General features: G+C 40.9%; 2 protein-coding genes and 1 long non-coding RNA gene across 7 annotated transcripts; 2 read left to right on the top strand and 1 right to left on the bottom strand.

Moving 5' to 3' along the window:
* Positions 1-8041: 8041 nt before the first annotated feature.
* LOC117604627 (cytochrome P450 307a1) lies at positions 8042-14803 on the top strand. Its single transcript, XM_034324932.2, has 3 exons — positions 8042-9782; positions 11055-11846; positions 11937-14803. The coding sequence occupies exons 1-3, from the start codon at positions 9383-9385 to the stop codon at positions 12263-12265; spliced, it is 1521 nt and encodes a 506-aa protein (XP_034180823.2). The 5' UTR covers positions 8042-9382; the 3' UTR covers positions 12266-14803.
* A 1444-nt stretch (positions 14804-16247) lies between these two features.
* On the bottom strand, positions 16248-22062 carry LOC117604628 (trehalose transporter 1-like protein). Of its 3 annotated transcripts, XM_034324933.2 has the most exons (6): positions 21566-22062; positions 21221-21492; positions 20711-20767; positions 17648-17783; positions 17256-17575; positions 16248-17192 (listed from the first exon to the last, which is right to left on the bottom strand). In XM_034324933.2, exons 2-6 carry the CDS (start codon positions 21275-21277, stop codon positions 16248-16250), a joined length of 1515 nt encoding a protein of 504 aa, XP_034180824.1. In that variant the 5' UTR covers positions 21278-21492; positions 21566-22062. The 3 variants fall into 3 exon arrangements, with proteins under 3 accessions (XP_034180824.1, XP_034180825.1, XP_034180826.1); XM_034324934.2 differs by having other exon boundaries at positions 21221-22062; XM_034324935.2 differs by lacking the exons at positions 20711-20767; positions 21221-21492; positions 21566-22062 and adding an exon at positions 18730-18870.
* On the top strand, positions 17470-26228 carry LOC117604630 (uncharacterized). 3 transcript variants are annotated; one of them, XR_004581489.2, is made up of 4 exons: positions 17470-17604; positions 23866-24108; positions 24700-24920; positions 25048-26228. It is a non-coding gene; the product is annotated as an uncharacterized LOC117604630 (long non-coding RNA). The 3 variants fall into 3 exon arrangements; XR_013062462.1 differs by having other exon boundaries at positions 24700-26228; XR_013062463.1 differs by lacking the exon at positions 17470-17604 and adding an exon at positions 22102-22211 and having other exon boundaries at positions 24700-26228.
* Positions 26229-26258: the final 30 nt, after the last annotated feature.

Raw genomic sequence — 26258 nt, 5'->3', positions numbered from 1 at the left:
GCTCGCTCGATAATTCCTTGGTAAGATGGTCCAGGCGGTGATTAGTTAGCGAGCATCGAAAATCATTCTTACGACACCCGGTGCCGACTTATCTTTACGCATACCCGGCTAAGTGATCGCTATTTTTACCCGGCCTTGGTTTTACAAAAAGGGCCACGATTACCTTGAAACGGGGTTTCATACGATATCCATCAAAGTTCATCGTTAACGAGCCGAACAAACCACGACGAGTTTCGACGTCCTAACTGGCTACCGGTGGGACTGGACTAGTCTAACCTGAACGAGTCTAGTGGATCTCCTAGCGCTTCTTGTTGATCCGGTGGATAGTAAACGGCCGACTAGCTTAGTCCAAGTACTTGGTCGTGACCTCGGATTGGTCGATAGACGAGCACTGCTTTCTTGTCCTAGGTTCCGGAGCCGGACTTGCCTACCTTGACGCAAATCCACGTGAACATGCCGGCCCGTGAAACAGCCACCTGACTTAGAAAGCAAACTTTTATTGCCATTAGAAATCTCATTACGAACTGTTGCATTCTGAAGTAGAATCCTTCGACGTAAACGCTGAAGAGACTTAGTGTTTTCGAAATTTTATCAGAATTTTGTCGGTTGAAAGGATGCTTCGACTAGGAACATTAGACGACGAGGATGTTCGGGATTCGATGTACCAGTTGTACTTTCGATTTTCGACGAAGATGCTGTTCGAATGGTACCAAACTGACCCAAGCTAATTTCCCTTTTATCGAACGGCCGGGAGTAATTGGACGCTCGTCGCGAAAGTTCGTCCCCGGGTGAAATTATACGGCGCGACATTCAAACGAATCAGGCCCGGGAAACCGGTTTCAATGCTCTGCTCGTTGGTCTGTCGTTTCTGTCGCTCTGCTGGATAGCCGGCCGGCCGGCTTCGAGATAAATCGACACGGAAGAGTGTCGTAATCGGGGCCGGGGTACCGTGCTACCCCACGTGGTGGGTGACGCAGGTGCAACAGCTCCTCTATCCTCTCTTTCCCTTTCCTCATTTCTCATACCTTCGATATCGGTCTAATTCATCTGTCGATTATACAAATCTTATTTTTCGAAAATTCGTTTCAACAGCATTGCGGGTACCTAATGGAGAATTTAAATTAACCAATAGATTTGTTGAAAACGTAGTAGCCTTCTTCCCATGCAACTAGAGCACACCGTGCATTTAACTCTCGGATGGCGGACCACGTAGAGAGCCCTAGTTTTAATTTAATTTTCTAAGTCAGAGACTCGATTGACGCGTACTCCTTTGTTCAGGATCAAAAGTACCATTGAAAAATAATTAAGTGGGATGATTTCTCGTTGAAAAAGATATTCTTCTTACTTCTTCGTTATCAATATCACGATGAATCAGCAGGATCGTATCCTTACCACGTAGAGAGCCCTAGTTTTAATTTAATTTTCTAAGTCAGAGACTCGATTGACGCGTACTCCTTTGTTCAGGATTAAAAGTACCATTGAAAAATAATTAAGTGGTATGATTTCTTGTTGAAAGAAATGTTCTTGTAACTCTTTCGCTATCAATATCACGATGAATCAGCAGGATCGTATCCTTAAAACCTGATCGGCGAAGCAGGACGAACGCCGAGTGGGGGATGGCTGTATGCACTTGAAGCAAAAGATGCATGGACTACTTTTTACCGTTGTCACTTTTTCTTGCTCTCAATTTTACCGATTCTCTCGTATCGGCGTGGCAAGCTCGAGGCTCCGTTACGGGCGATGCTAATATTTGTTCTAGAACCAAATACCTTTGCATCTCGTCCATTATGAACCAGAGAGATGAAACGATTTGCTCGCCCCTGTCCCATTAATGCGATATATCCATCGATCTATCAATTACAACAGCCACGATCAATCTATTCCATTTTAACGGATTCGATTTCGTTCCAAGTGTCTAGATGTAATTTTAATTTCAAGGGAGACACGACGAACGGATCGGCGGTCAACCTCGTTTGATCTTAATGATCGATTTACCGGTGCAAACTCCACTCGGTGCAACCTCGGCGCCGTGTTATGCAACGTCCCAATTCCACGCGCCGTGATACATGGAAGACTTCCTGTATCCCGGTCGCGAGACAGAAAAAACTTTTACCTTCGATCGGCATTAGCATCGCTCGCCTAACCCGTAACGATCCATTGATTTCGCATAAAGACGTGTCCCAGGGAATCGGCAGCGATCGGCTACGCCTTCATAAATGTAACCGTCGCGAATTTTATAAGCAACCCGTTCCGTTCGCTCGCGTTATGTATACGCTCCGTATAGATCGCTATTGATTTCTTCTTTAGATGTCAAATTTCTTGTACCATGATTTTCTTTTCCAGATAACGATGGACAAAGAACGTGGCGTTTAAAAAGAAATATTTCACGGAGGATTCGAGGATTTCTTAATTAATTACAATGTTTCTGGGCAATTTTTATTAAAGGACAATTGTACTTGGAAACGTGGAAGAAAAGTTGCTTTAAGAAATTTTTTTCCCTTTGCATCTCGTGAAAAGAAATGTACTCTATATTTGTTTCGAACGATGCTGTTAGAATTGGATGAAAGACAGAATGCGGTGAAATATATGGGTGCTTGTAACAAATAAGCCGGCTAGCTGTATGCACTTATGTATGAATCGCCTCTGACCGTTAGAGCGTAATGCACGACCGCTACATGCAGATCAACGTCACCGGGACGAGCTCTTTCACGATGCAGGAGAGAAGGGATAAGGAGGAATCGAGAGGGGGACAGGCCGTTACATTTTCAATAATTTCTTACATAACTCGTAACCTCATAGCCGGAACCAGGCTCTATCCAGGACAGCGGAATATTCCTGTGCTTTTCGGTTTCTCTCTGACTTTCCAGAACCTTCATTGATCCTCCCATAGTTGCTACGATCAATGGATCTACTCGAATTTTAAATTGAATTTTATTGTACCATGTAGATATCCCTTTTTTTCTTATTCTTCTTCTTCTTCTTCTTTTATGACATAAGGAATTGGAAATTTGCAATTTTTATTAGATACCTGGCAGACGATATTTATACTGTAATCTTTTCTTTTTTTATTCTGAAGTAATAATTCAGGTGTACTTAGAAACTTTTGTGAAATAAATATTCATGAGACGGTTTACAACTTCGGAATAAGGTAATTCAAAATTCTTGTCCCAAGCGGTTAAGAGGTTCGAAATTAATTTTTACTATCCAGAGGACCTTGGTAAAAGGACGAGGGCAGCTTCACGGTCTAACGCGAAGCAGAAGATTGTTTGATGATTTTATTCATTGCTAATCCGGGCAACCTTGATTTTCGGCACTGGTCACCTTCGTGTCGACGAATACGAATATCAAACAGCCACCTTATCTCGACGATCTATCTATGGCAGGATTCGTGGTGCCATCATTGGAATCTTCTAAAAATAAATGTACAAGTTCCTCTTTGCTATTTAACATTATTGAAATAGGAGACACGGTTTTAAACGGTTTCTACCTTTATTCGTTGAGAAAAAATATTTTTAAGAGGTAGAAAAATTTAATTACGTTATCGCGGTTCAGATATTGTTAGCTTCGACTGTCAGAAAAGTATGTCACCTAGCCGGCTTCTCTCACTTTCTTCGAATTCACTCTTCTTGATAGAACAATCCATACCGTCGTTGTTTATTTTATTTTTTGGCTTTTTGTATAAATATCAACCAGACTTCCATAGGGAAAATAATAATACAGGGCAGGATTGGGTATTATTTCCAATAATCTTCTGATAAAAATTTCAAGGTTCAAGATTTCAAATAATCAAGAATAAGAAATAAATTATTCATTCGTGTAATTAAAATAATAAATAATTCAAAATTAAATTAGTCATTTGAAAATAACAGTGAAATAATTTCCAAATAAAAATGTCTTTAAATTGAAAATTATTCTCTCTTTTTCAAATAATTTGGTTTTATTCGATCTATAAATAAATTCTTATTTAAGGAAAAAGTTATTTTTGATCTTTAAATATTTTCATTTTGTTCGAAATATGTAACAGGAGATTACTTGAAATAATGACTCTGATACAGAGGAAATAAGGATTTTCAGAATCTTAATTTCGACGATATTCATATAAAAATAATTTAAAAACAAAATAATATAATGTTCAGTTATTATATATTATAAAACATTTTAAGAGAATAGTATAAAATTAGCTTATGAAATATAAAATTAAATGAAAATTGGAATTCTCTCCATGGTCCGCCGTCGGAGGATTAACAAAATGTTAACAATTCAAATTTCCCGCGTCAACGTTTACACGCAAGTGGTGGGGGACTATATATACGAGACCATCTCCTCTATATTGTCATTCTCCACGGAGAAGCCCAAGGGGAAGGGCGTAAACCCGGGACATCGCCATTTCTTTGGAGGGAACCCAATTTGACAGCAAATGTAGGCAAATAGAAACATTGAAATATAAAATATAAAAAGGGGCATAAAATGTGTTATATTTCAAGAATAATGAAAAATTTGACAACCGACTATCCAGACCCACTGTGCGCCAGTCTCGATGAAAATAATAGCTATTGCAAGGTGTAAGGATAAAATCGAAGACATCCGGTATCGTTTCATTATTTAAGCGAAGCGGAGCCTTGATTTTGGTCGAGACGGGACCTTCGCGGAGTCTGGCCGGTTCCCGATAACCGTCGAACGGATCGAATCGATCCGTCTCACCTCTCGACCCGCCTCGGCTCGTCGTCGACTCGGTTTTCGCGGACGCGCAGCGGTCTTGAGATTCCGCGAGCCCAAGGCGGTGCTTCGCCGTCTTGGGATCAAGATCGAAGCTCGATCGCGAGAAAACAGCGTCGTATTCTGCGAATCTAACCAACGATTCCCTTGAATCCATCCGCACGAGGGAATCACCTCCGACCATTTAACCCTTCTAATCTGACCAACCAACTTACAATAATTCAAATTTAAATTGCCTACTTAAGGGTTAAATGGCGCAACGAAGCCAGTATCGTGACCCAGATCTCCGATATCTATTATACGAAGGTTATCCAATAAATAACCTTTATGTAAATACGAACGGATAACATAAAATTACTGGAAGCCGATGAAAATGGCACCTGTTCATTTCTTTGAGAAATTTTGAGAATCATCGAAGTCTGCTACCCTTCCTACATGTTCCTCAGATTATCTCCTTTTGGCTGTATTTTGGAATAGCCCCACCAAAATTGAGAACTCAGGTTCGGTATATAACCTAAATTGACTACAAGAATCCGATTAAAGTTGGTTTCAGAGCTGGATGTCTTACTGTTTTCGAGATATCGTGGTAAGGTTAGGTTAGATTAGGTTAGGTTCTGTGTATGCGCAGTATCGAATAGCACATGCGCAGTATTGAATAGCGTATGCGCAGTATTGAACAGCGCATACGTAGTCCCATAATTGTACATAAATTTCTTACCACGATATCTGAAAGACGGTAAGACATCGAGCTCTGAAACCAATTTTAATTGTCTTCTGGTAGTCAATTTAGGTTATATACCGAACCTGAGTTCTCAATTTTGGTGGGGCCATTCGGAAACTTATCTTTCCTTTTAATTGGGCCATCAAAACAGAAGAATCGCGAGATGCTTCCACACCGATTTCAGTGTTTACTCGTATTCATCGGTTCGCGTGACTCGAAGTATTTCGATAGATAATAACCGAGGTGCAATTTTATTTCGCGTGCAACTAACAACGTCCACCGATTTCGGGCCATCCTCTTTTTCGTCCGTTCTACACCCGAACGAAACGGGGGCCACACGCGGAACGGTTAAGCAGAGGGAAGAGGTCCCTCGGTGATCGGTGCAGGATGACGGGCCGGTATCCGTCCGATCGAAAGGGAAATGAAAAATTGCGCATGGTGGAAAAGAGAAAAGGAAAAAGGAAAATTCGAGCTTCGATTCGCGGAGAAGAATCGAGGAGAGACGAGAGCTTTCCCGTTATCCGCCTCCTCTCTAAGCTGATTTCGAGCTGGCGGCCTGAGGCCGGTACCGCTAGCTTCCCAGAAATCGAGCCTCGATAATACCTCTCGATACGGATGAAGCAATCTCCTACTGTCGCAGCGGCCGAGAGGGGAAAAAAAAGGTTGTCCCGCGACGAAAAGGGTGGGGGAAAACGAATAAGGGTGGGAGAAGTCGCGCATATAACCAGCACACCACTAGCTTTGCTTCATCTTTTATTCATCGATTCAAACGAATTCGAGGTGTACTCTTCATCGCGTGCTTCCTCATCGTCACCGATAACGCGATGTCCTTCTTCTCTTATCCGAGCTTTCAGGGCTAACTCCTCATTCAGGGATACCTCGACGCTGGGATTCTGCTCTCTCATTTGCCTTTTTTTCTTGCGTTTAGAGTCACTTAGGTATTTCTTCTTTTCTTTTTCTAATGCTTCAATGACAACCGACACGACAGACGTGATAAAAGGTGTCACTTATGGATGAAATTGTTATTATTTTTAGTCTTTCCGTGTTTTCGGGGGAAAATTTTAACAAGGTATGTTTCGAACTTCCTACTGTTTCGAGGAAACGTCTCGAGCTGTAAAGTGGATCGAGTAATTGCGTCTGACTTAAATTCGATTTTACCGAACTGACCTACTGTGATCGTCGCGTACAACGTTGACACACGAGCGAAGTATTTTCGCGAATGTTTTCTCGAAGGCATCGATAAGATCGACAGACACATTTTTTATTTATCCAGCCACGAGACGATTCTTCCTGATTTAATTTCACAACCCTCTTTGATCAATTTTGAATAAATGGAAATTAACTCTTGAGCAACGTGGCCTGGGTCAATCGTGACCCCGAATTTAATCTAAATTTAATGATTTTTAAATAAAAGCGAAAGAATAATTTTTAAATAAACAGTGTAGAATTTAGAAAATGAATTTAAATTACATTAAAACTGGGTCTCTCTCCATGGTCCGCCGTCCAAGGGTTACGCGTCGTCGATAAGTAGACGATAGATTTGCAAACTAAACGGTAATTATTTCGTCGACCGTAGTCAATTGCGACGGATTTATAAATATTAAAAATGAAATTTGTTTATAAAGTGAAATTTTCAACCGTTTAATGCAGAGACATTGTAACATGGTATACACGCGTTTGTTATAATTCAGCTGATCGATTCAGCCGGCTGGCGATTGAATCCGATATCCTCGCCCATTGCAAATCGGTCTAATTTTTAACAGACTCACAGACGCTATAATTTTCCACTGGGCACATTACGGTGAACCGTTGCACATTTATCGAATCAGCGCATTATCGTTTTCCATTTAAATTCCCGCGATATTGTGGAAAAGTATGAATGAAATATCGTTTCTCTTTGTAAAGCGTTTTTCTGGATAAAAAGAAAGATACAAGCGGATTCGTTTCTACTATTTATAGCAGGGAACGTTCCGATCGACATTCACAGTTTTTGATCTGAATTCCGTTGTTGCATCTCTTTTTTCTTATTTTTCTCTCCTTTTTCCCTCGGTTCTTGTGCCGATCGCATACGCACGAAGAGAAGTTGGTCGCACAGGATTGTGTAATCTTCATTCAGTTTCCTGTAGAAAAAGATTTCCGACTCAATAGCGATTGATTTTCTCGATCGGAAGTAGCAGAAAAGTCTCCGGCCGATAACGTGAAATCCGCGGACGTAAGCAAGGTGTCCGATTCGAGCGTCACAACGAAAGAGAATGAAAGCAAAACTTTCGAAACGTTTTTTTTATATTACGTTTCACCGGATGGCCGGCGAATGCGAATACGTGCCCGTTCGGGAAATATTTAATTCCGAGACACGGATGAAATCGAATAATACGATTTAGAAGAATAGTACGGACGTTTCGAGTGAACGATGGAAAGTGGAAGCGCGAAAGAAACGGAAGGCGAAAGCGTTACAGCTTTACTCCACTTTTCCGTTCGGGTAAATTCCTTTGTAAAAGGCACTCGATGCCTGGCTCGTTGGTTTTTCTCGCACGAACGACTCGTTTCGCGACACCCCGTTCGCCCTTACATGGTACCGTCGAAAATCCGACAGGAAAATGAGAGGATATTGTACGAAGCGAGTTGTGTCACCGTGAAAAACGAATGATTTTTCGGCTGCCGGCGCCGTCTCGAAACGGGCTGTCCACTGTACAACCGTGGCAAGCGTCCGAAACGATAAACGTCGAGTAGATGGAAATAAGAGCGGAATAAAGCGTGTCTGGATGGGAGGCTGGCGTAGCCGGTCTCACGAGGTGCTCGTTGGACTGGAGGCTCACCACCTTGCTGCCAGAAAACCCGATGGCACCTTAAGCAGAGAAGTCAAGGGCAAGATGCGTCCCTTCGTTGCCCAGTCTGGCTCAGCTTGGGCCCTACTTGGGACCCCACTCTTGGCTTCCTCGTCGTCCAACTCCAACCCCTCCCCTGTCTACACCTCATCTGTGTGTAACACTCCCCGTGCTTCTCCAGCCCCTTCACCTTTCCGTATCTCTCCCTCCTTCCACCTTTCCATACCTTCTATCATCCTTCCGTCCGCTCCCTCCACCTTTCCAGCCCTTCTTCTTCTTCTTCTTCAACGGGCTCTCCCGTTCCTCCACACACTGAACCGCGAGTCGCTTCTCTCGCGTTGGTGCCTTTCTTGAAATTCGTCTCCCTACCAACAGTACAAGCATCACCAGCAACAACACAAACAGCAACAACCGAGCAGCATTCAACAGTAAATAGCAACACCATCCAACAGCACGTGAACCAGCAACACAACCCGGTTGTGTATACACTTACGACAGAGAACGAACGACAGAGAGCACCACCTCCTCCCTCTTCTGCCCTCGTCACAACACGAATCCATATGTATGGGGTTGAGGCGCACAGGCGACGCAAATGTGCTGACTACATTACGTCCCACTATATAAGATAGCCGACCAACCATCCTATCCCCACAGACCGAGCCAGATCGGCAGACCGTTCACAGACGGACCAACGAACCGATCAACCGACACACTAATACAAGACACATCTTTTTCATTCGCGACAGATCGCGACAAGCTAAACACGGTAAAAGTCAATCGAGGGTTTAAAACGCTCGTTCGCGTCGATCGCGATCGGTTACAAACGATTTCTTCGATTTCCAAACACACCGTTCCAGAGAAAGTGATATCGGATTTTCGGCCTTTTTACTTCGACACGCGTCGGGATTCCTGTTATCCCGCAGCGGACCGCCGTAGATTTTTCGGGGTAAATCGAAAGTAAATCGTCTTTACAGGAGAAAACGGCTAAAGGTTTCTTTTCGCGTAAGCCAAAGGTACCGTAGGTCGGGGTACCGCATTCTCCGTACACGTTAAACAAAACCACACCGGAGAACTGTGCCGTAAACGTAAGTGAGTGCACCGAGGAGAGACAAGATCGAAGATGATCCCTTTGACAGCCACCACGTGCTTCCTGATCGCCGTCACTTTCCTGGCACTCGCGCTGATCCTCCTGGATTATCTCCGTTCGAAGAAGACGTCGAAGAACGTGATCGTCGACGATGACAGCCACTTGTTGCCGGAACCACCGGGACCGAAACCGTGGCCGATCCTGGGCTCCCTTCACATCCTGGGACGCTATAACGTGCCCTATAAAGCTTTCGGTGACCTGGTTAAGGAATACGAGTGCGAGGTGATCAAGCTAAGGATGGGATCTGTGCCCTGTGTGGTCGTAAACGGTTTGGAGAACATCAAAGAGGTGCTGATCACCAAAGGACACCATTTCGATTCCCGGCCGAACTTCGACAGATATCATCTGCTCTTCGGTGGTAACAAGGAGAATTGTAAGCAACTTTCATTTCTATCATCTCATCATCCGCTCGTCGAGCCTCTCTAACGTTAATTCCGAATTAATTAACAATCCGTTTACCATGCAAACTGGTCGCGGTTCGTGTACGTTCGGAGAATCAATCGGGATTACGTAACGCGACTCGAATCATGAAGTTTTAATTCACTTCTGATATTTCTCTGGTCTCCTTTCGAACGGACGCGACCGGGAAACGGATCGTCCAGATGTACGGGAGTCAGCGCGAAAAATTCAATGAATCGACACCTTATTGACGGTTGCTGAAAAACTCGTTCCCCATGCTAACGACCTTGCCGATGGTGCCGCGACACGTGAGCGTGTGCGGGCCGTTTATTTTTTCGTTCAGAGAACATCGAAACTCGTGCTAAGGTCAACGCCGAAGCGGTACCAAGTGCAACACCGGAAAGGTCACGGTACCACTTTCACGCGTTCCTCGGCAAACAGGATCAAGGCTGATCCACCGGAGGCGTTTCCGATAGCCGACTCGCCGGGAATTTTCTTTCTCTCTTTCTCCTCTTCCGCCTGCTCCCTCTTCGAACGAGACACGTTCGTCGGGAGAAAATTGTAATATTTTGAAAAAACTTTTTGCAAATTCTATGCCACCTCTTTCCCGGTCTGTGAAATAATGCGATCTCTTAAAAATATGATAAAACACATCCGAAAGGGGTTAAATCGAAAGAGAAGGAGAGCGTAATCGTGTCGTCCTGTAAAAACAGAAGAAACCAGGTCATTTCCTGTTCCGAGCCTGACTGGCGAACGGTTCGATTTGAAATCGAGCCGCAGGCTGGCGCGCGCGATTCGATGAATCGATTTTCTGCCGAGTACGCGCGGGACGGCTTGTATTTCCGCGTGTGCGATCCGAGAATCAGGTGGAAGGAGAAACGGCGAACGATCGGACAACGGAAAGGGAGAGGAGAAAGAACGCGCGTCGACGAATTTTTCCTTTTCGCCTGACAACGATATTTCGAAATCGCGTTCGCGTTCTTGCGTCAAGAAATGCCGTTGGAAGGTCAAGTTTAACGCCGTCGATCTTCGGTTCACCTTGACGCCGTAGCATCAATGAAAATCTCTTTATCGATCGATTTCTTTTCCTCGATTCAACCGTTTTATATTTAAATCCTCGTGATTCCTGGTTTTCCTCTCGTACATTTCCTGTCCGTAGCCGAGTGGAAGATCTTTTTCTTTCATTCCTTCTTTCTTTCTCTTCAACGTCGGTACTGAAGGAATGGATTTTTAACGAATGTTGCAGCTCTGGCGTTCTGCAACTGGTCGGAGGTTCAGAAGACACGAAGAGAAATGGTTCGAGCGTACACGTTCCCCCGAGCCTTCTCCGCTCGTTATAACGAGCTGAACGGTATAATCAACGACGAGATGAAGTTCCTGGTCGACCATCTGGGCTCCCTGTCCAAGAAGGACGTGGACACGAAACCGTTGATCCTCCACTGTTGCGCCAACATTTTCCTCACTTATCTATGCTCGAAGAACTTCCGGTTCGAGCATCCCGGTTTCCGTAACATGGTGGCCAATTTCGATCGGGTCTTCTTCGAGGTGAACCAAGGATACGCGGCTGATTTCCTGCCGTTCCTAATGCCCCTTCATCATCGTAACATGGCGAGGATGGCTCACTGGAGCCACGCGATACGCAAGTTCATCATCGAGAACATAATATCCGAGAGATTGAACAACTGGAACGGCACGGTACCCGAGAACAATTACATGGACTGTCTGATCAATCATGTGAAAACCGACGCGGAGCCGCACATGTCCTGGAACACCACGTTGTTCGTGCTTGAGGACATAATCGGTGGGCACACCGCCATCGGTAATCTCCTGGTCAAGGTGCTCGGGTTCCTCGCGACGCGACCGTGGGTTCAGCAGATCGCGCAACAGGAAATCGACGCTGTCGGGATCACGGGACACTACGTCGGCCTGGAGAACAGAGGATCCTTGCCGTACGTCGAGGCGATCATCTTGGAGACCGTTAGAATAATCGCCAGTCCTATCGTGCCGCACGTCGCCAATCAGGATAGCTCAATCGCTGGTAAGTTTCGACAATTTTATCACCCTTCCTTCTTTTTCTCGAATTCGATCGTCTTCGTTCGTCGTCTTATCCACGGTATCACGTTGTCAGGTTACAGTATCAAAAAGGACACGTTCATATTTCTGAACAACTACGCCCTGAACATGTCGAACGAGCTGTGGACGTCGCCCGAGGAATTCATGCCCGACAGATTCGTGCAGAACGGCAGGCTGTTAAAGCCGGAACACTTCTTGCCGTTCGGCGGTGGTCGAAGGTCGTGCATGGGCTACAAGCTGGTACAGTATCTCAGCTTCTCGATCGTGGCCACGTTGCTGAAGAACTTCACGATAGTGCCGGTGGAGAAGGAGGATTACACGATCCCTATCGGCAATCTGGCCCTGCCCGAGATCACCTTCAAGTTCCGTTTCGAGAGACGGTAGGGCAGCGAACGGCGGCGAAGGTTCGCCAGGAAGATTAAAAGGGCCGACTCGACGAGTCCGGTTGCTTTTCACCGAATGCTGCGAACGAGCTAAGCTCACCGGCGACTTATTGGACGATAAGGTTCTTTTTTTTTTTTTTTTTGAATTTAGCCTAAGGATCTTAGCAAACGAACGCGGAGTCGGCTGAACAGAGAGGTTCTCAATGTAATTAGCAAGGATGAAAATGAAAAAATGAAAAAATCAAGCTTTACAGAAGGTCGAATGCCACGGTGCTACTATCAGGATTCGACGCTTCCATGGCAACGAGAGCTTTACTGACATTACTAGACGCTTAAGCTAGCTAATTTGTTGATCGTCCGTCGATCCGTGACGACTACTCTCCCCTTTCCTCGAGAACACCCCCACCCCCCACCCAGCCCCCCGGTCGAAGACGATCAGCCGCGTAATCAGGAGAGAAAACTTGGACTGAATCGAAGAGGACTGACCCTACGGTTGATGCTGCAAGAGAGCACTACTGTTGCTTTAGCTGAACGCTTTTATTAGGTAAATCGAGTCTTGCCGTTCATCTTCTTCAGCGACTTCCTTGAGTAGAAGGTACGTAGAGTAAAACAGATAACACGTCGCTTTATTGAATGATCGTCGGTTCTGACAGTTGCATTTGTACCGGGAATTAAATCAGGTTCGTTAGGTACAGTTTTACCAGTGTAAATTCAGCATGAGAAAGGTTAGTTTTCAGAAAACGATCGAGGTGATACAGATACGATCGATAATTTCTTCGAAATTGATCCCATGGTCGATCGACGCGATTTTTATCGTTTCGATAATTTTTGCTTGTTGACGTCTCGCAATCGATCGATTTCGAGGAATCGAGCACGGTGATTCACGGTTCCTATCCAGATCCAGGGATCGGAAATCGCCGAGTCCCACGAATTTTCTGTTGATCCCGATGATCACGTACCGACCGTCATCCGATAATGTTCTCGTTCGAAAGACGAGACGCGAGAACGTGACCGGCAAGAAAATACGGTACGAGACGAGACGAGACGATTTTCGTTCGTGTTTCGATCGGTTGTTCGATCGCGGGAAAAAGAGAGAAAAATTTGATGACATTTAGGAGAACGAAACGCCTCGCTAAACGTTTCATTCGCGACCGGCTAAAAATATGTACGTTGCTTTCGACATGCATCGTTTGCGGTATTCCCAATACTCGACCAATATCGGCGTCGATATTGATCCAATATTTTTTCCTTTTCCCGCCAATCCTCGCGATCTTGGAATCGGAAATTTTTAGTATTATATTAAGTTCGAAGGGCACCGATTCCAATTCGGCGAAAGGCGGCGCGTATTTATTGTCGGAATCGTGATCGGTCGAGTTTGATTTAAAATATTCGTAGGAATCTTGACGCTTTTCTTTTTCTTTAACCCTTGAACGGCGAAGCCTGGATCGATATAAATGTATAATTTCCAAAGGAAAGAATACTTTTTAAAGGAACAGTGTAAAATTTAAAAGACGAAGATCGGGACTCTCTCCATGGTCCGCCGTTCAAGAGTTAAGCAAACACCAAAGCTTTTAACGCGTTGAATATTCAAAAGTATATTAAATCGCATGAATATTAGTCGCAGAAAATGTTAAATTAAATGTGTATTTTAAATAATTATAGTGTGGCCGCACTATACACGGACTTTTTTCACTGCGACATTTTTAACGCGTTAAGAATCTTATCGTATCGACTCGTCACGATTTCGCGCACTTGTTTATTCCGTGTTTTCAACGGAACGTTAGCGATGAAATCTCTTTTTTTCCAATGTTGGATCAATATTTTGACCCAGAAGATAATATTCGATCGTTTGGTTGATTGAAAGTGTTTACGAGAACGTCGCACCGAAGCGTACAACATATTAATTTGTTAATCTCGTTTCTCGACGTAATCCTCGACACGTTCCTTTCTTTCTCCTCTCCTTTGATTTCTTTGTTTTCTTTTTCTATTGTTCCTTCACTATCTGTTTCTTCTTCTTTCGTTATTCTATCCCCTAGGTCCTTTCAAACGATCCACCTCGCCATCGTCGTTGCAAAGGAGAATTGTAATTAAACGAAAATGAGAAAAAAAAGAAATGAATTGTTCACGGTGGCGTTAAGTGGCTCGTCTTTATAAGGGATGGGAAATGGTAGAGAACGAACGAGTTCGAGTTAAGACGAGAAAATCAATTATTATACCTGTAATATCAATTATTACACGACTGAATGACTTTTCTCAAAGAGAGAAGTTTATTTCTCGCGGGACAACCTCGCGGTTAATAATTTATTTCTGCTATCGAGCATCGATTCTTATTATTATTATGTTATTATTATTATTAGTATATTAATATTATTATTCTATTATTATTATCGCTTGCTATTATTATCGTCATTATTATACGTAGCTAGAGATGTCATCCTATCCCTTTTTATCATCACATTCTCCATCCTTCGTTTCGTGCTTCTTACATCCGTATGTTATTTTGTGTTTGTTATTTAATTATCCTGATTGTTACGACATTTGTTAATTTATTATTTAAGATTTTAATAATAAAAGCGAACAGTGAAATTTTCATTTCGATCCTTTATTTTATTTTTCTCACCCCCCTTTCAGCTGATTAATTATCGATTAATAATTATTCGCGAATGCACGAATCGCGTGCTAATGATTTTGATTACCGAGCAATAAACACGTGATTTAACGCCGGAATATTTCGCGAAACGTGCAGAAAAAGGTAGAATAATTTGAAAAGATTTTGATATTTTGCCGAGTAAGAAATTAGAGACCTTGAAAAAGTTTTGTGGTGACGTTAATAGAGAGAGTTCGAAATGATCGGTTCAGATTTCAAAAGTAGAATTTCTTAACAGGGATTCGTTTGAAAATTCTTACGATCGATATCGTTCAAGTAATAACAAAGGAGGATGACAATCACTCGTGTCATTTCTTATCGTACGCTCGACCTGTTATCAAATTGACTTTGTTGTCACAGCACTTATCTATGTGGACACAGACGTGCAAATAACTGTATAAAAATTATTTTGCATCAGTTAAGTTAATTATCCCGATGCAAAGCTAAACAATTATTTACCAGTTGAATTAGACGATATTTTCCTCAATCGTGGTTAGTCATTTATTTATAAATAATTACACTTAAATTGGAATAACATCTACAAAGAATGGTGTTTAACAATTACGATATTCGTTAATAACATTGTCAGGTATAGTTGCAGTTCTTATCTTAACGTAAATTAGTAGATTATTCTTAAAATGTACTATACAAAAAGTAAATGAACACAAACGGCATGTATTTGTTGCACAACTCGGTATCTTTACTTTTTCATTCATTTTAGACTAGTTTATACTCAAGTTTCCTTTTTCGGAATCTCGTGTTCGAAATTGAATAGTACCACTTCTAACATCAGTTTCTTTTGTTTTCAGGTGCGCTCAACATTCACTGGGAGAAAAGAGTATTTTCACATTTTCACTGGAATCCAAGCAACGTCTCAATGGTAAATTTTCATATCCTCCAATCTGCATACCACTACTTTTAACACAGTTTCAAACGGAGGATTACAAATTGGAAGATTCAGAACAACAACTGAAACCTTCAGAAGCGTAAGTTTAATTATTGAAAAGAGAAAAGTTTTTCATTTTCTGTATTCTAAAGTCTGTCTCGGAGGATTAATCAAAATTTCCAGCTGTCCATCGTTTAAAAACATCGTTAACCCTCGGACGGCGGACTACGGAGAGAGCCCCAAAACGGCGGACCATGGAGAGAGCCACAATTTTAATTCAATTTCGTATTTCATATTATTTTACACAATTATTCTTCCAATATATTAAATTCATTCTTCTAAAAATGATACATTTAACTTTAGGTTGATATCCTTCTATATAACTTTGGGTCACATCGACCCAGGTTCCGTTGTTCAAGGGTTAATATCAGTAAGGGACCAAGAACGCTGTTACGCAGCCGCCGACACGTCTTTAAGGTCCATCATTCTCTCTTTCTCCAGGCGATCGGCGGCTTTGCCGTTTTTTGAAAACATTTCCACGATCTCGGTCAGCGTTTTCCCCTTGGTCTCGGGTAGGAAGAAGAATACGAACAGGGTACCAAAGAACGAGAGTACCGTGAAGAACATGAACACACCGTATCTGCCCAACGCGACCTCCATGTCCGGGTAAGTCTTCACTGTGATCGAGCTGAAGATGTATGCAATGCAAGTGGTGAGTCCCGTAAGTACTTCTTTCACCTTGGTAGGGTAAACTTCGCCCACCATGGCGAACGGTATCACCAGGAATCCTAAGGTGCTCGAGAAGATGTACATAAGCACGCATATTACAGGAACGAAACCACCGTCCCTCATGGTGTAACCTCTGTCTTCGGTCAGCAAATAAATGGACAGCACACCCATGAAGATGGTCATTCCAGCACCGGAAACGATCGACGGGATTCTTCTACCGAATCGTCCCGACAGGCAGGCAACCAGTACACTTCCAACGAACCTGGTGAAACCAATCAAAACTGCTCCTAGATACGGGTCTATGGTGATACCAGCGTTTTCTATGATGTCAACCGCGTAATAAACCACCACGAATATGCCGGAGAATTGTTGGAAGAAGAAGTATGCAAGCATGATGGCGAACGGAAGCATGGCGTTTCTTTTCAACAGATGCTTCAAGAGATTCTGTTTCTTCTTTTGCGGACGTTGTGTCAGCTGATCGTACACGTGAGCCGGGGGTGACGCGTCCTTTGGGATGCCGTGAAACTTTTTCGACACCTGTAACGCCTCGTCTAGACGACCTCTGTCTCGCAACCAGATCGGGGTTTCTGGGACGATGGCCAAGGTTAACGTGGCCGAGACAAGCGGGAAGAGGGCGCACATCAGAGCCACCATTCGCCAGTCGTCCTTTAGAAACGAAATATCACCTTTTCGTATACGGTTATCTCAAATGCAACATGTCTCTCTTACCTTGAACACGTAACCGAAAATGTAAACGATCAGAACACCGATCGCTATTGATACGCTGGTCCACGTGACCATAGTTGCACGCCACTTCGGTGAGGCCACTTCTGCGCTGTATACTGTGGCTGGTACCGAAGCCGAGCCGGTCGCGATTCCGGAAATTATTCTGCCAACGAGGATTTGTTTGTACGTTCCAGCCATGTAGATGACGATCCAGCCGAGGATGGAGACGACGGATGTTATCAGCAGGCTCACCTTTCTTCCGCATCTCATGGTGTAACTGGAGAGGATGCAACCGAGGGGGATACCCAGCGCCGTGGCGGTAGCTGCGGATTAATCATGATTCAATTTTAAGGTAATCCCAATGAATTCTTTTGTTTTTTAATCAATCGTTTTACCTATCCAATTCGCTTGGGTTTTATCAATTTGTACGTCGCTGGTCTCGGACATCAACGGTCCCAGTGCAACCGCGCTGTAACCGAATGCCATCGAAGGACCCAAGACCGAGGAATTCGCGCACAAAGCCATGATTATCTGAAACAATATTATTCAGTAAATATTTCTACGTAATGAATTTTATTCAGACAGGTTATTTAGAATCGAGAGATAAAGATTTCGCATCGATGTTGGTTGTTCGTCATCGCAAAATGTGTCACAGTGATTGCAGCAATCGCCTTATCAGTAAACCTCTGTCTCTAAATGATGTATAATTCAATTTTAGACTCGACGATTTTTCTAGTATGCACGTGCAGGTTAACATTGAAAAATTTCCATGTTACATAAAGTTTCGTGTATCGTTCATCGGTGACTGCGATTAGTCGTCTTTATATTTGTAATTATCCTGATTATAAATTCAAATTAGATTGCCAGGGAACGGCTTACATCGACGTTGAAAGATTAATCAAGCTCGGTGATGGTGTAGCTACGAAAAATAAACTGATAAGCATGAAATTATTATAATAATTACCGAAGAATAACAGAACCCAGTGGCGTTATCATTTTCACGACAGATAGCGGTCAACTGTTAATGAGTAATAAGAGAATCGCGTGACCAGTGGCATTGTTAAATTTTATTTAGAAAAATTATTTCGAACACATTTTTTAACCTTCTCTGATTTTATCTTATCCATAAAGGATCAAGGATTTGTAAGTTCCTTGGATTCATGAATAAAAAGCGAATAAGTACCAGAGGATAGAGCATCGAAATCGACTAAAAGCGATTCGTTTGGGGAGATTCTTTTTTTTCTTTTTTCTTTTTCTTTTTTTTTTTTTTTTTTTCAAACCACCCTGTTCTTATGTGACCAATATCGAAACCGGTTTGGATCGAAGGTTTGGAAGACGAGCAATACGCTCAGGTAATAATTAAATTAAGCCTTGAAGTGTCGCCACACGAGGTTTACGTAAAGCTGCGTTAAACGTTCGATAATATCACGGTATTTCAAGTTACGCAAATCTTTCTAATAAGCTTGTGTCTACTCACGTTTATAATTTACCGTATTTTGTCTGCACGATGCGATACTGACTGCTGGTTACATAGCCGAGGGGGTCGTGTAGGAGCATCTCTTAAATTGTATTTGTTTAAAAATAGACTAATGATTTTTTAACACTTTAACTTTTCTTTTTTATAATTATCAGTTTGTTTATTTAATGCGATCAGCTGTTCGATTTTTTATCAACTAATGGTAGCGAACGTGTAATGGAACTTTATCAGCGTTCCATTAAACTAATGCACCGATCAATATCGAACACCAGCGAAAGCTGTCGATCAACAGTGTTTTCTTTTTTTCGCGTTCTTTTACGTGTCATTCGGAGTTTATTTCCATGGAATGAAAATTCATATACGAGGCTGATTGTTGAGAGAAAAAAAAAGGAAAAAGTTCAATTACGTCCGACTGAGGCATCCCATGTAATTTATTATGCAGATAAGAGGCCAACGATTGGAATTCTTTACGTAAGCCGATACAGCTTGATCCTCTTTCTTGTCTCTCCGTGTTTCTCGTCAAACGACACTTGTGCTCGTAACACGATCTTAGAAAAGGTCTTGAACAGTCTAACTTTAGCTTTTTCAGATGTTTTATTTCTCTAACAATCAGATTTATTGTGTTCTTTGGAAGGCTTGAAAATATTTTATTTTCAACTCTCAATGCTCCCCTGTACCAATTTTACTTTCTAGTGGATTATTACTCTTTTGACACTTGCGCCATTTACCATTTTAATATTTTCGCATTTCACTATTTTTCAGTTTTTTCATTTCACTACTCGACCATGTCTCATTTCTCATCCTTATCCCACACCCCCACATTTTCCATTTCCCATTTTCTCATTACTCATTTCACTATTTTACCATTTCCCATTTCCCATTTTACTATTTTATCATTTTCTCATTTCCCATTTCACTATTTCACCATTTTCCCATTCCCATTTTACTATTTTACCATTTTCTCATTTCCCATTTTACTATTTTACCATCTTCCCATTTCCCATTTTACTAATTTACGATTTTCTCATTTCCCATTTTACTATTTTACCATTTTACTGCGAACAGAAATATCTAGGCAACTGACAATGAAAATTGGAGATAATAGTATGAAGTCTGATTAATTTAATCCCTTTTTCTGCATTTGACATTGATAGTGAACTATTTCTCACTAGATTTAATTGACTCTTAAATCTTTGAGGAATCAGTTTCAGAGCAATGTAAAAAGCAGATAACGATGAGGGATTAATGTTCTCATAGAACTCGTACATTTATCTGGTCTGTTTAAAAATAATGTTATCAAACTTCTTCGCTTTGATTACGAATTAATGTCAATGGTAATAATATGTCTTAACGAAACGTACTCTCTATTCACCTGTTGAAATATTTTCTTCGAAACATTTTTACAACTCAGTGTGTGTGTACATTTGATAAACTTATAACACTTAATAAATATCTTTCCAATTCCACGACGCTCGAAAAACAGATTTTTCTTTGAAACGACGCGTTTAATTACTATTGTAGGAAATGCAAATTTTTATTGTAATTACCACTCCATTTTGTCTCCAGCAGCAAAATGAACAAAATGACAGCTGAGGATTTTACAGTTATAAATTAATCATTCTATTTTCGTTTGGTCGTTGTATTCCTTTTCAGACCTATACTGGTTAATTACAAAATAATTATCTACATGTCAATTATCTTTTCAAGCGTTTTAATCTTCACCTTTCAGCCATAAAATTGCTTCTATTCTTCACGATTATTTACAAAGTCGTATTCAGACCTGACTCTATTTTGTATCGTGTTTGTGCGAATTCTGTTGTCCAAGTTTCATGAAAGCAGACATGATTTATAATACCTGATAAATCTGTATGCAAAACAACGTACGCACACGATGGCTCAAAATCATTCGCGGCTACGTAATTCTTAGAATTCAAATCTGCAGTGTCTCGTCAAATAAAAATTCTTAATAACATTATTTTACCTGGTACACAACTCCTTTTCTCTCCCTTCTTTTCTCTTCCTCGATATCCGGCTCCATCTAAAGAAGAAAAAAAAAAATCAATTTTTGTTTATCGATGATTACTTTATCGAGTTACTTTATCACTTTTTCAAGACTGTACATAAATTTACGTAATGAAATTACGATGGACGTTCGACCTTCGTTTGTTTGTTTTTCGGAGGAACGTTTGAAATTGCTGAGTGGTGATTGAAAAAGTGCGATAATAAAATTTCGTGATAATTTCACAATAACACGGTCTACTAATAACACGTGACTCGAGACAACGGCAGTTTGACAAAACTGCTGTTGAATTGGACACGTGTTGCGAAATATGGAAATCACCTGTGGAAGGTGAGCATTGAAAATGACAACGCAATAAACTGCACTTATAATTATCGATGTAATTTTAAACTACAAGGAAATAGGAATTGATAAAAATTCATTTACTCCTTAACACACCTAGTCTAGGAAAATTTATTGATAAGAAATTACCTTGGCCTCCAAATCCACGTGCCCGTTCGAATTATTTATTCCATTCACGATACTCATTTTAATTGTTTCTAATTACAATTTCTAATTACACGACTCGATCTACTTATTTTTGCACTCGCATCTAAAGTTGATTTGATTTTCTTCTTTTTTTATATTTCAATATCAATTCGTCTATTGTCTCTTATTTTCCACCGAAATTCGATCGATTTACAAAGCACTCTGGTGTTTCTTCCTTTATTCAAGTTCCCAGGATCCCATAATTTCCCATATACCTAAAAAGAAGCTCATCAGCCAAACGTCCCCAAAGAAAACCAATAAGATCTTTTTCAGGAGCAAGCAATTAACCTTTCTCAAATCAAAGAAGCCCTTGTTCTCGCGTTCCTCTGCCTCCCATAAATTCATTTCAATTGGAAATTCGAAGTGAAAATTTTTTACTGAAAATTTTCACTCATCCTCTTTCTGATATTTTGATATTAGCCTTCTCTTGCTGTTATTCTTCGAATTTTCTGTAAGCTTCCAGCATCCGGAAGAAAACAATTTTCAATTTTCTCACCTTTCTTCAGAAACTCTTTGTCTGATTTACACTATAAAGCCAAGACGTAGGTATCGAAACCGTGGTACACGTATAGTAGGCTGTTTCGCAAGCAAAGTCGTCTGTAAAACGATTTTTCGAAGGTTTACAATAAACGACACTGGATCGTAGCCGATGCAATAGTCACTTGTAGACTCGTTAACCACCGAATGCAAAAGTCTGATTTTATCCTAGGTCGAAGACGTGCGGTTTCTTCGTTCACGATCGTTGAGGACCATTCACATCCGCGGCCGCGTCGCGATATTCCGCTTCTGTCGGCACGCGATGGCGTGGAATCGTATATGAGGCCGGTGAATTCCTCGAGATAAAGGAACCGATTGCGTAAGACGATCTTCTGTTTGTTCGAACCTCCCGGGTAGCTGCGTGGGAGACTGAGACCAGCTGATCGAACGAGCTGAGGTATCTTCTTTCGATTTCGAATATCGATTTTCTTTTTTCTTAAATTGTATGTCGACGAAGCATCTTGATATTTCTTGACGTCAAAATGTATCGATACCATTAATTCTTCCGATAAGTTAAGGATTTCTTTAATCGATAGTACGTAAAAGAAATGAATGAATGAAGATTGCAAGAGAAATAAATGGTTGGTGACGGGTTTGGGAAAATTGTGCTTATTTTTGAAAATCGTTTTCTGCTATCATCGTTATCACTGATATTTGACGAATATGTTAATTGATGTCTATCTGGTATATTTTGACCATTTTATAGTCAACTTCGTAGATAAAATAATGATACTCATTATTGATTTTATCGCATCGAGATGAAATTGAGGGCAGTCGTATCTGATTAACAGATATTAATCGTTAAACAGCGAAGCGTGCGTCAATTGTGTCCCAAATTTACAAAACATATAAAAATATTAATTTTTAAGAGAACAGTGTAAAATTCAAGAGACGAAAATAATATGAAATTGGGGCTCTCTCCATGGTCCGTCGTCCGTGGGTTAACAGAAACAGAAATAAACAAAGTTGCGCCAGAGGAAAGATTAATAACTAAATATCATTATCCGTTCTATTATAAGCGACAAAAATAAAATGCAATCGCAACGAAGTATTAGGAAGACATTATCTGTAAATACAATGAAGCGGAAGTAGCAATAGCAGATTTTCTCTCGTTTAATCGAACAGACCTTGGATCGCTGTTGCAGATTCCAGCTGATCGTCGGTGTATCTTCAGGGATCAAGAGGCCAGTCTGTGACACATTAAATTAAACCGGATTAAGATGATCGATACATTAATCATCCCTTAAATCATCTCTTTTCTTAGTCGCATCTGCGTTAGGGGATTATATCTTTTTTCGACGATGACACGTCGAACTTCTTACATGATTCACACAGTTGAACATTCATTGTCTCGTCTTCCGAAACACATTCTTCCATAGTAAGACAGTTGAAGTTACACATGTGGCAATGAACTTAAACGAAGCTAAGGGAATCGACAGAAACATCCAGCTTAATTAAAGTTAATTGCGACGTTAAACAAATAAGCCGCGAGAAGGAACAACGTATAAATTGGATAATTTTCTTCGCGATAATCGTCTCGAACCGTTTGCCTGGATGTTTTATTTCATTTATTTTAAGCTTTATCATTTCAGTATCTGCTAGTTCAATAAATTTTGTCGGTAAAGGAAAGGGTGGTATTATGGAGCTCTGCTGGTAATTTAGCCCCTTCGGTGATTCTTCAATTGTTTTTCTTTTACTCTTATCTTTTGTTAGAGATAACCTTATCAGTTTATTTAATTAAAAAAAAAGTTCAAGTAGTTTATTTTATGAATCAGATTTCATGCAGGAATAAAACTGGTGGGCCATGTTACCACCCCCTCCTCTATTTTCTAAATGGAAGCTGAACTTCATCAAGCATATCCCTCATTAAATATTGGAACAAGCAGATTAATAAGGCAAGATTCTTCATCAATGCCCCTACCTACTAACAACTTTTATATCTTCTGGACCAACCGAACGTCCGGTCCGAGTTTGCTGATCGTCGACGTTAGACACTGATCGTCGTTTCTCTTCTCCCTTTTTTATTTTTACCTAATGTTTCGTGTCAATAGATGTAGAAGGTATGCTGACGAGGCAGAGAGGAAGATCGACGTCGCCGAACACTGACCTCCCTCTACTACTCGGCTGTGTCCTTGGCCTTGAAACCAGAACGTGTTTCGGGAGATGAAATCCAACCAGCAGCACAGGTGGAACGATAATTGCTTGGCCGTCATAGCGAACGTAAGCCTTGCCTTTACTTTCGCTCCATTACGGAATCGGAGAACGCCCGAGTGAAGAGCAATCCTGCGCGTTAGGTAAGCTGAAACATTCTTTCCTCCTTTTGCCATAATCGCTCGAATGAAATTACCTAGGGAAAAGTGAGGAATTTCTTTATCTTCTTTCCGTCAATTTTCAAAAATTCTTCTTTCTTCGTTGAAAAGATAGTCTTTAAAAGGTCTCTACTTAGGTAGGCATATAAAAACTTTGTAGGGTGAGTCGTGGTTCAGCTTATGGTACAACTTCAACCCCCACGATTGGTAATAATTAAATATAGTCTGAAAATTAAAATTGTTTCTTTTCAATTTTTCAATTTTATTCGACCTGTGAACCATAAAATACTATAACCATGTATGAATAGACAAGTGAACTAATTGAATTTAGTAGACAAATTTAATTGCATTTAGAATATTTTTAATAATCGAAGATTTTATCAGAGATGAACAATATAGAGGGTTTAACATATTTGTTCTCTGATCAAGATATATTATTAATGACTTTTTTTAATAAATATGAATTCGTTTAAATAAATGCATAACATAGCTATGAAACTAATCAAAAAATACTGACTTTAAGTATATACGAAAAGAAAAATCTTTCCTTCATCTATTAATAGTGGTTATTTACAGTATTACTGATGGTGTGCAGACGATAATTATATTTTAATTGCAAAATTAAGTTGCCTGAAAGAGTAGTTTCAAATTCAACCATTACACCATCTGTTCAAAAACGCCGGAAACTATTCGATAACTTACCGATTGATTATCCAAAATAAGGAGAACTAGTGGCGCTACCTGTTAAAAGGGGTAGTAGCAGCTTGTTGAGTTATCGATCGAACGCCCGGCAGTCGGTAAGTTACCAGCACCATTTGTTCAACAAAAATAATAAAAGTTACTTGCCGTTTCATTATTGAATTATCAATCAAATTTTCTGTAGTCAAGATTTATTGTTAAGTTGTGTCCATTCCATTTTAATAGCTTATGCCTGATGTCTTACCGACTGTCGGAAGCTTGACCGATAATACCGACAAGAGACTCTCTCTTCTCGATACTACAGCATTCGGCTTCGATTCTTGGTTATGACTGTACCGACCCCTGCTGACTTGACGTTCAGTCGTCGGTGCTGGGCGGATTGCAGGTTTCAGGCGCTTTTTACTCGAATTTTTAAACGTTAATTACTGGAAAACAGAGCCGCAAACGCTATTTCGTTATTCTTGATTTTCGTCTTATTTTGATCCCTAGAATCACCCTTTAAAATTTTGCCCACCTGTTGTCGATCACCCTGTATATATGTATACATACACCACATTCAATAACTGTTTGATCTTTAATAAATTATAAACATAATATACATGAAAATCAAACTTAAAACACAGTAATTACTTCAGAATATGAAAAATTTGACCTGGAAGAAGGTGCAACCTCCTCAGTCTTATAGCGACAGCCGAGGGATGTGGATCAATTTGTCAAATACACTAATTTCCTTTCGGAGTTTATTTAATTTACTTTATTCATTTCCTTTGCTTACTAAATAAGTTCATCAAAGGGGATTAATATTTCTGATTTTATCCCTCTTCTGAGCCTTGGTTTTTCCAGTTATTTATTATTTTATCCCTCTTTTGAGCCTTGGTTTTTCCAGTTATTTATTATTTTATCCCTCTTTATAGTCCAAAGCCAATTCTTTTCAGTTATTATCCTTTTTTATTTCTTTTTATAAGCCTCACGGAGATCACCCTTCCCAGTTACTTATTATCCTATTCCTTTTTATGAACCAAGGCTTCCCTTCGCAGTTATTTATTTTTTCATTCTTTTCATGGGACTTGAGGAGATTACATCTTTGCATCACTTACGTCTCTGCATCCCTTACATCTCTACAACACTTACATTCCTGATTTCTTTATATCCCTGTAACTCTTACATTACTGCAGTCCTTACATCATTGCATCCCTTTCATCCCTGTATTCCTCACATCTCTGCATCCCTCATATTCCTGCATTCCTTACATCCCTGCAAACCTTATACCACTGCATACACCCGCATTCCCAAACTTTTTGCAAAATTTAGTCCCCCTTTCAACCACCAGATGGCGCTGATTCGACGCCGAAAATTTAGTTCAAATTTTTGCCGCTAGAGGGCCAAAATTTCTGCAAAATTTAGTTCCTTTTCTCGCCATCAGATGGCGCTGATTC

Source organism: Osmia lignaria, chromosome 7 (assembly GCF_051020975.1).
Source record: "Osmia lignaria lignaria isolate PbOS001 chromosome 7, iyOsmLign1, whole genome shotgun sequence".
Taxonomy (NCBI): Eukaryota; Metazoa; Arthropoda; class Insecta; order Hymenoptera; family Megachilidae; genus Osmia; species Osmia lignaria.
The sequence above is the reverse complement of the archived record's forward strand: the minus strand, read 5'-3'. Positions and strand labels throughout refer to the sequence as shown.